This window comes from Nothoprocta perdicaria, unplaced genomic scaffold, assembly GCF_003342845.1.
Source record: "Nothoprocta perdicaria isolate Ctin4 unplaced genomic scaffold, notPer1 scaffold_45, whole genome shotgun sequence".
Classification (NCBI taxonomy): Eukaryota; Metazoa; Chordata; class Aves; order Tinamiformes; family Tinamidae; genus Nothoprocta; species Nothoprocta perdicaria.
Window position 1 is genome coordinate 2716144 of NW_020455699.1, and position 10337 is coordinate 2726480.

The 10337-nt window shown below is 38.7% G+C and overlaps 1 protein-coding gene across 2 annotated transcripts in view; it reads right to left on the bottom strand.

The window, feature by feature from the left end:
* The window catches only part of FBN2 (fibrillin 2), a 161380-nt gene extending 151663 nt beyond the window's left edge, over positions 1 to 9717 (bottom strand). For both annotated transcript variants that reach the window (XM_026046565.1, XM_026046564.1), the window contains exons 1-5: positions 9470 to 9717; positions 8562 to 8644; positions 4896 to 4994; positions 4456 to 4551; positions 2119 to 2214 (exon numbers count right to left, since the gene is read on the bottom strand). In XM_026046565.1, coding sequence (XP_025902350.1) covers positions 2119 to 2214; positions 4456 to 4551; positions 4896 to 4994; positions 8562 to 8644; positions 9470 to 9717 — 622 coding nt within the window. The remainder of the gene's footprint in view (positions 1 to 2118; positions 2215 to 4455; positions 4552 to 4895; positions 4995 to 8561; positions 8645 to 9469) is intronic.
* Between the last annotated feature and the right edge of the window lie 620 nt (positions 9718 to 10337).

Genomic DNA, 10337 nt, shown 5'->3' on the forward strand with positions numbered 1-10337 from the left:
ATGGAAATTGGCTGGACTGCTTGACTCAAAGAYTTGTGAGCGGTGGTGCAAAGCCAATGTAGTGAAGTCTCTCAAGGACTAAGACCAATGACTTTTTTGACATATAACATTAACCATCTGGATAAGAAGTGCACGCTTAGCAAGCTAGCATAGGATGCCAAATTGGGGACAGTCAACATGCTAAAAGGCAGGGATCCTATTTGAAGGGACAAGGGCAGGTCACAAAGTGGGCTGACAGGATCCTCATAAGGTTTGGCAAAAGGAAATGAAAAGTCTAGCATCTGGAAAGGTGCATGTTGCACCCCATGCAACAATACAGCGTGGGGTCCACCACCTAGAGCTCTGCAGAAAGGATTATGGAGCCCTTCACAGGCAGCAAGTTAAACACAAATAGGCAGCAAGTCCTTGCAGCAAAGGCAGTCAACTGCATCCTGAACTGAATCGGGAGCAATGCAGGCAGCAGGACCAGAGAAATCCTCCTTCCTCTCTAACTGGTACCTTCAAGGCTGCATCTTGAGTACAGTGTCCAGAGTGGGACACCGCCATTAAAGAAATATATGGACATACTGAGGCCAGTCTGGGGAGGCTGGTTAGAGGACTATGACTATGACTCATATATGACTATGACTCACAGGTCAGTTGATCTGTGAGGAGAAGCTCGCAGAACTGAGTTTGTCCAGCCTTTGAAAGAAGTGACTTTCTTGCTGCTGACAACTATGGAAAATGGAGCCGGATTTTCTTGGAGGACATGATAGGACAAGAAACAGCACATATGGGTTTGAACATGCAGGATTCTGAATAGGCATCAGAGAAGAAGTTTCCCCTTAAGAGTGGACAAATATTGAACAGGCTGCCCAAGGAGGTTGCAGAACCTCCATCCAGCAGCAGTTCAAGACTCAACTGGAGACAGCCCTGAAAAATCTAGTCTGACCAGACTTGATTTGAGCATGGGTTGGACTAAGTGTTTCTGGAAGTCGTTTTCAATTTAAAGTACTCTATAATTCTGAGAAGTCTATTCCAGTCTGACTGGATATCTTTTCCATGGCTGATGTGAAATAAGAATGTGATGTTAGATGAGTATCCTATATTTTGTTTTCTGTGAATGTAAATGAGCCTCATTTTTTAAATACTGACCATCTTCTAAATATTTTAACAGAGTAAAATAACAATGTACAGTTGTATTCCACATTTCACACCCCATTACTCAGTTCTCCAGAATGCTTTTTGATGATCCCGTACTTGCAAATACGCCAAACTGGAGAAAGACAAAGAATACTATTTCTGCTAAACTCTTCAGAATCAGCTTTGATTATAGGTGACAGCTTCATACTAAAGGACATACAATTCTTACTATTGTTTTGAAAACCAATCCACAGTATACCTATTCATTAAAAATCCGTTCTAGTTAGACAGTAATTTAGGTTACATTTGTAATGTAATGTACATAGAATATATTCTATATCTAACATTGAATGGTTCTACATTGTTCTTTTTCTGAAGTTCTCCTGGTTTCAGAAAAGCAAAAAGCAAAAACAGTATTTGAGAGTTAAATCAGATTTATTCTAAACCATTATATAAGGATGTACCTTGTATTTGTATGATAGATCTAACAATACCAAAAAAAAAAATTAAAATTGAATCTATCCCTATCTCTATGTCGATAATAAAGATGGCTGACATATTTTAAAATACAATTTTAAATTCATATACTAATTTAAACTCTAGTTTATAAAAGCAATTAAGTAAAGCCACGTTGAAAATTGTTTCATTAACTGGAATGGTTCTAGGAACTGACCTCAGGTATTATGGTAATAGTTTCTTTCCCCCTGGCTCTTCTCTTACTCTACTCAAGATTCTCTTGAGAAAGTAGCATTATGTGAAAAAAAAATCTTCATTTAGTTACACTTACGTAATTCTAATGCAATCAGTAAATAACTGAGATCAAAATCTTGATCATTTTTCTGAAGGAAGATACTATCTAAARAAAAAAATAATAAATGGCTTGCCAGAAGTTTATTGGCCCTGCTAGAAAATGTACTGTACAAAAATACCTGTGTGCAGCACACACTACTGTACAATATACCCAGTCATAATTTCCTTTCTTTGTATTTCTCTTACCTCTTTCACACTGAGGACCAGTAAATCCATAGACACATGCACAACGATTAGGACCAATGCATCGTCCTCCGTTCTGGCAGCCATTTTCACATACAGCTGTCAGGCAGGGAAAGAAAAAAAGAAAAGGTTAATTACGTTACGACATTTCAAAGATTTTCACAGATTGTATTCACCAAAAAAAAAAAAAAAAAAAAAAAAAAAAAAAAAAATCAGTTGCTTTAACTCTTTCTAGACCTTAAGTTAAACTGATCTCCTTAGGCACCTCCAATATCCATCAGCAAGAGTAATGACTCTTTAGGTCAAATTCCAGTAGCACTTGCACCTGTTTAAAAATAAGTTAAGCAGCTGCTAAGGAGTTTCGGTGAGTGTGATAAATTTAACAGCTGCTTGCAAGAAAAATTAAACAGTTGTGCATCACTAATCACAATCATAAGCATTTGTATCTGACACTGAAATCAGAAAATACAAACTCAAGCATACATTTAATTTTTGTTAAAGGTAATCAATCACAACAGCAGCAAACCAATCAAGAAAGGAGAATGGTATAAGGTGTGCCTATGAATTCTCACAGGAAGGAAACAGGCAAGCAGACACATAATTCAGCTCTCAATGAACTGCTGGCCARAAGAAGGGGTGCTTAGGGCAAGGGTAAAGAATCACCAATTTAACATATCTTTAAGTACCATCATGAACTATCTTTCCTAAAAGATCTAACCAGAGCTTTTTCTTGGTATAGACACATGATATAGAGATAGAAAAGATAATTGTCTCTTATAGTCCTCTGTATTAACAGACACTATTTATCTGTGGTGTGAATTAAGCAGCCAGTCTCCTTCAAAAGCCACTAAAGTCTTGTGTATTTATGTGCTTTTCACATGGTAACTCCTAATGTCCTTGCAAAATACAGATGATATTGCAGCTATTTCTCTAAGCTAAAACTTACTTTTTATGTCAAAAAGAATTTTCATGGAGCCTCTAGGAAAAGCAGAGAAACAAATTTCAYTCGCTATTTTGAAAAAATGGTAATTTTAAAAGCTCTTTAGTCAGCTCCACCAGTCTTCAGAGTCTTTGCTTCCAGGAAGCTTTGTTCAGAATTAGCATAAATTCCAAACCAACACTTTTCACCTAAAAGATGGTTCCAGTCTCTTTAAGTGGACCTGAGCAAGAGTAAAGACTGTTTTTGTCTAAAAGTTTCTAGGTTGCTTTCCTGCTCAGGTCTCCCCACATTAAAGATGGGTCTTAAAAAGTATTTGAGCACCCAGGGTGAAAAAAGTCAGGAATCTAGAGATAATAAAACTTTCAAAATGCAAAAATGGAAAAAAAAATGAACACATGCCTCCATATAGGGCAGTAGGAACCATAAAAACATGCAGTTATCTGGAAATACAATAAAGCCTCACTTCTTATCAATAACCGTAAAAATGAATTACATTTTCCTGAGACTTATGGTCTTATGTATGAAAAAGTACTTCTGTGCATGTGTTACATTACTGAATTAATGGACAGTGACAATTGAATTTTTCAGCATTAGCCACAGTAGGTTTAAGAAAAATAACATTTTAGTAAAATAAATAAAAATATTTATATTTTTTTCAGATGCTAAAATCCATCCTGCACCCAGAAGTCAAATTCTCAATCCTACTTGAAATGTTAACCATTCTAAACACTTAAAACAATCATCAGAGTTTGAGCAGGTTTAAAGACAATGTTTAAAGATTCAAACCTCTTTTCACTTATTCATAGTGGCTGCGACCATTCTGATTTTAAAATGAGCAGGAAAGGGTTAGCAGCACTTAAAAGTAAATCTGATTGTCACTCGAGTCACAATTCATAATTTCAATTATTATTTAAAATTTCAGCAAATTCTGTTATGACAGAAATAAAGCCCAGACAAGACCTCTCTCTCCAGTGTCTGTGCAAGTGACGCAGACAAAAAGATGTTCTACACGGTCTATTCAAGCTACATGCTCTTTGCAAAGCTGCCTTTATTTGTCTATATTTGTTTCACATTATCACCAGCAATTACTTTCTCAGATAATCAGTAACTAGCTGCCCTATGAATACATTAAGTCCTTGAGTCTTTCTTCATCTCTGCAGCCTTTAGTTTGTTGTTAATTAAATTTGCATACTTTGCAACAGTGTCCTGTGATAGTAGAGCTGTGCAAATAACTGACTTGTCAGCTTGTATGTCAAACCAAAAAAAGGAATCCAAAAGCTTGAACTGAAGTACTTCTATTATTCATTCAAATACAAAAAAAGAAAAAACAAAACAAAATAAAAAAAATTTGCGCTTGTGGTTACACTGCTCTTCTGATAAGTGACAAGAAAGTTACTTACGCTGTCCACAATAAGTTCCAATGTAGCCCTTCTGGCACTGACACTGATCATCTGTACAAGTACCACCGTTCATGCACCTGATGCTGCACTTTTGCGCTATAGTTCAACAGAGATACACGTGTTAAAATGTAAATAACATACCAGGAAACAAATACGGATAAAATCTATACATAAGCTATTTGCATGCATATATTTAAAGAGGATTACTTCCTTAAAAATATATTTTTTTATTTTTTATCACAAAGAGTAGATATGGACACATGGATATTAATCTCTAGAAGTAAAACTACTGACACAATAAAATATAGGTTATATATTGCAGATGCAATAATGGCAAGTTAATTTTGAAGTCTCTTACTAAGCAGTTATCTTTAACTGGAAACATAAAGGAAGTTACTTAAAAAGAAATCTCTGATGAAAAGAAAAATAGTAAGTCTTACTAGATTTTGATCCACAAGTAGGTGATATTTGTCCACTTGCACAAGTACACATGTTAGGCCGGGAACAAAATCCATCACCACAGCTATTTCTACAAATTGCTGAGGAAGATCACATTTAAAAAGACAGTGATTAACAATGCCCTCAGGAAAAAAAAAAAAAAGGTTAACAGTTTCTCTTTAAAAAATGAAAGACTATACAACTCAAAATAAAATAGAATCCTTATTGAATCTGAATCTTGGTACAGTTGATATGTGTGATACATTTAAAGACAGGTAGAATATGACATATTTGAATGTTGGTCTCACCATTAAAAATAGATAATGAATTCAATTTCTAATTAGAAATGTCAATTATTAAACAGGTCATGTAAGAGTATTAAAATTATAGATCTTGTACCACAAGACCTGTATAAAACATTAGCAAGAACCTGAGTTTTTTTTAGTTACTATTTTAGAAGTATCTTTAAGAGATTTTTTTTCTTTTTTTTGCAAGATTTTCCATCCTGTAGACGAGGCTATCCTGAGCTAAGTTAATGTCCAAACACAAGGCTTACTAGATTTTGTATAGTTTCCCTAAATACAATTTTCTGTACTCAAACATTTCCACATTATCCTTTAGTCMTTTATCCTTTTCCACTTGATATTCACTTTATCAAGTTACCAGGAGAGAGAAGCTTCTTGACAGTATATCACAAGTGCACGATGTGCTGGCTGTTCTGCTGCCATCCGATGGCTCCTGGAGCATCTTCCCTCCTCACTACCCACCAAAGGAGTGCACAAAGCAACTACATGGCCAGGAAAGAGTTAAGTGCTAAATCCTGATTCTGAATGAGATCCAAATGAGCACATCTAAGTAATCTGGTGGATTAGCCAATGCATCAAAACAACCTGAGAAGTTTAAGGGTCAGTACAACTCAGGGACTCTCTAACGTATGCATTGTGCAAGAGGTATCTTGAAAAGCAAATGGCAAGCAGGAAGTACAGTCTCTTTGTGAATAACTCTGAAGTTTTGAGAGAATTAAATAATCTCAAAGCACATCTCCTCAGGTTCTGGAAATCATAAGAAGAACAAATTCCTCCTGTAGAAAAATTGCCAAGAAAATACTGAGTGTTTAGAATACCTGTCTGCTAAACAGGCAGAGACAACACCATTCCCATAATGCTCACATCCTCCTTCTAATTTAGAAAAAGTAAATGAGATCTATCTCTCACATGGAAACAACCATTTTATTCCATTAGRGAACTTTAAATATGTGCTCCTTTTCCATGCTCCCTTTCACTCCTTCCTCATCAAGCTCTTTTATGATGTTGAACACGATAAAACTAGACAAGATTTTGGAAACTTTRAAAGACTTCGGAAAAGAGAAGCTTTGGTAAATGATGCCAGAAATTATCAAAGACATCAAAAAGATGCAATGTGGATCGCCTACATTTATCATTCAATTTCTCTACAACTACATCCTAAATGCTAATGACAAAAGAGGTTTGAGCTTCAGTATTTAGCTGAAATTAGAGACATACCACTGACTGATGTGAAATGCCTTTTCCATTAGCTGACTTAAAAGCAAGAAGCTGGAACCCGATTCAGACCACTRGAAAAACATAGGGAATCAGTGTTGTTTCCTGTACGTCACTATCCAGTAGTAGTCCTAGGATGGACTGAAATCTCCTCATTTATACAAGGTCTACATGAGATGCTTTTGTCAGTTTAATATCTGTTGGAGCATGACTCTYTTATCAACAGAAAGTCCTACAACATATGTATACTCAAAATATGCTTCCTCCAATACAGTTTATTTTGCTTAAGGAAAAAGCAAACTCACAAAGACTTTGTTTTTTTAGGTAACTGATACTTTCAGTCATAAATATCTCRCAGACCACCTGTGGTCATTATCACCTTATCAACTGAAAATACGATAAAGTTAGAATGGAACCTTGTTGACATACTACTAATTCTTAACATACTACTAATTCTTAGACCTCTCTCCATAAAATAATGCTTTAAAATCATCAATTGCAATCTATACTAATCATAATGAACTCATCTCCACTGAGAAGTTTCCTAACTTGAACATCAATCACCTTTTGCAGGAGGCTTTATGTAGTAAAACAGCTCTAGATAGAGGAACCCTCCGCTTAACGAAAGTTTCACGTGAGTGTAGAATTTCATGCYCTAAAATCTTTGTGTGAAACACAATTTGGAAAACATCTAAACAAATCTCACTGTTCAGATGGCCAAATTACTCTTCGAATGGTTGAGAGAACCACCATTAAACTCCACTATTGTAAAAGTGAGCTAGATAGTGTCGTTGGGCACACAAACTAATAGCAAGTCAAAGGTTATTCTGAATGGGAAGTGACCTGAGCAAAACCTCTTTCTCGACATTATAAGACACTATTTAAAGACGATAAAAAAGCACACAAATCTGTTTCCCCTCCCTGACTTCAAACAAGTTAGATATTGAATTTGAAAAGCCTGTTACATACTAATGGAATATCTGGACACCAMAAATCCATTTAAAAGCTCAAAAATTCTACACTAAAGTAAGTCAATATGTAAGATATGATAACCACTGAACTGCACATTCTGAAGGGTTCCATTACTCCACAGTAGTTTTAATGCTGCCATTTGCTCACTCCATATTCCATAACTAAATTCTGCTTGGAAATACCAAGGTCAACCTTAGATGAAAATCAGTGATACCTATCACCTTGCAGTGATACCTGCAAGGAGTATTTGCAAATCTTGTTTTGCCATGTRAAAGGAAGAAGCTGATCAAATTTTGGCTTTCCTCCCATTCCTTCCCTAGGCTAGTCCTAGATGTCTGTAATACTTCATCAAATAAATTATAAAGAATTTAACTGCTTATGTAAAGAGCAATATAATTTAGAATTCCCAAGTTGAATATACTAGAAAAGAAATGGGGAAAGGATAAGATAAATAAGTATTGCCTTGCACTAAAATTTAAGTAACACAAAAAGCATGCATGCATGCATGCATAATAGCTTTTATCTAATAGACAGAAAGTCTAACGTAATTTTATGTTTCCTTTCTAGATAGACAAAATTTTCTAAGCAGATTATCCAAGAGATATCCCTTTCTTGCCAAGCCATGTCAACAGCCAGATCTGTCAGCGCAGTATTTATTATGACCAGGCAGTAATCACAGTCTACATGCTTTATACTTATTAAAACACAACTAAAAGTGACAGGTAAGAGAATAAGCACCCCAGATGTAGGAAAGTTTTCCACTGGACTGCCTACCACAGAAGTTTCATAAAACTTCAGATCTCTTTTGCTTTATATCAAAATGCTTCATTTTTTTTTTTCTTGTTATTGTTGTTGATTATTTGGTTTATGGAAAGATTTTTACTTTCACCTCCCCATCTTTTTAACTGAATGGAAATACACCTCTTATGAACACACCAAACAAAATACAACAATTCGCAAATCTTTCAAATACAGGCAATGTGGGTCAGTAAGTCTACCATTTCTTTTTCCTTTTTTTTTTTTTTTTTTAAATAATTCAAAAGACTGAACTGGCCTGATTAATTACAAGATGAATTCTCCTTTGTCTTCTTAAACAGAGCAGTAACTCAAAGAAGAAGAACATTTACTTTTATTATTACTCCTAGGGCAGTAAAAACTTAAAAGTCAGACACTTACGAACAATACACTGATTTCCTCCAGGGAGCGTTTTCCATCCAGGGCAACAGTATGAATGGAATCTAGAGCCACACACGTTTGGCCTGTTAAACAGACACACAAATAAACACACAAACAAAAACATAAGTCAATGTAAAGAGAATCCGAAGTTTTATATAAACATGAGGAAAAAAAAAACTACTGGCCACATGAAACAAACAGTAATAGTATTGCAAAGACGCTTTAAAAAAAAACTCCCCAGAGGAACAAAATTCTCCCCTAGTGCAAGAAGTTCTAAGCCATTTTTATTTTATGTTAGTTCAACAGTTTAGTGTAAAGAAGGGAGGCAGGACAGGCAACAATAGGCCACATTCATCCCTGGTGGAACTAATGAAGATATACAAGAGATGAGTTTGGCTCCACATTCATATATACTCTCAAAAGTCTTACTATAAAAGTTGTCTTTTTACTTCTATGACACAAGGCAGGAGGGATGTCTGGTCGTAAAGATGAATATACTAACTTAAATTACCCCAAACTCCCCACATCATTAGGAAAACAGATTTCCTGCATAGTTTCACAGCAGAAAACAATTAAGCACAACACAACACGTAAAGCCCATGTCAAAGTTACTTGATACTGCAGTATCTTGAATAAGATACTCGAACAGGAAAAACGGATGTGCAGTATTCATTAACTTGTGCCCACACTCCGCTCCATGCAAACAAATGACCACTTTGGCTAGAGTCGCGCTGCTTAACAGCCTGCGTTTCACAGCAGCGGACAAAGCGCGGAATTTAGGTGGCTGCCTTTCCTCGGCCGCAACCTGGCCGGGAAGGCAGCGCGCGCGCAGGGCGGACACGAGAGGCGCGAGGCCGCGGTGAGGGGCTCCGCGCGCGCCGGCGGCGGCTCCGCGCGCGCTTTCCTACCCGCGCAGCACGTCGTGCTGTCCTCGGCGGCGGACGCGGGCGGCGGCGCTGCCAGCCCCGGGCTCCCGGTACTCGGCGGCCGCGTAGATGCCGCCCGCTCCTCCCGCAGGACGGACCTGCTGCTGCCGCGGCGGCGGCTGCTGCTGCCGCGGCTGCTTTTGTTGCGCGGCTGCTCCCTGCGCGCAGAGCGCTACGCAGCCCAGCCATAGGAAATAGGGCTGCATGCAGAGCCACTGCCGTCTGCCCATCCTTGCGGCTGGCCCGGTGGAAAGCGGAGCACGAGGAGCGCACGGGGGGAAGGGAAAAGGACGGCTGCGCTCCTGCACCGCCTCCTGCGAGCAGCGCTCGCGGCCGGGGGCTCCTGATGGCCGCCCCTCTGCCCCGCTCCCTCTTCTCGCGGGCGCTTCAGCAGGCGAAGCTCTTTCTTCTCTCTTGCGCAGCCTGCCCTGCCGCAGAAGCCTTCAGCGGGACGCGGGGAGACCAGCCGCGGGGTCCACGTTGCATCCCCCCCCCTTCTCTCCAAAGAAGGGAGAAAACTTCTTTAAAAAAATTTTGTTTGGGGATTTTCTCCCTCTCCCCCCAAAAAGGAAAAAATGAAAGTCCAACAGAACCGCGCTGAATTTCCCAATTAAAATAATAATAATAATWAACAATAACTACGGCCAGAAAAAAAAAAAAATGTGCCGAGATGGACTAAGGAGAGCGCAAAAATCCCTGCCAAGTAGGAGAGGGCGGTTTTAGAGCTGGCCGCGGTGCGCGGGAGCGAGGCGGCGGGGGCGGGACGGGCCCTCCCGCCCGCGGCCGCGCAGCCCGCGCCCGAGAGCGGCCCCCGTGCCCGCCGAGACGGGAGCGGGGCGGCGAGGAGGAC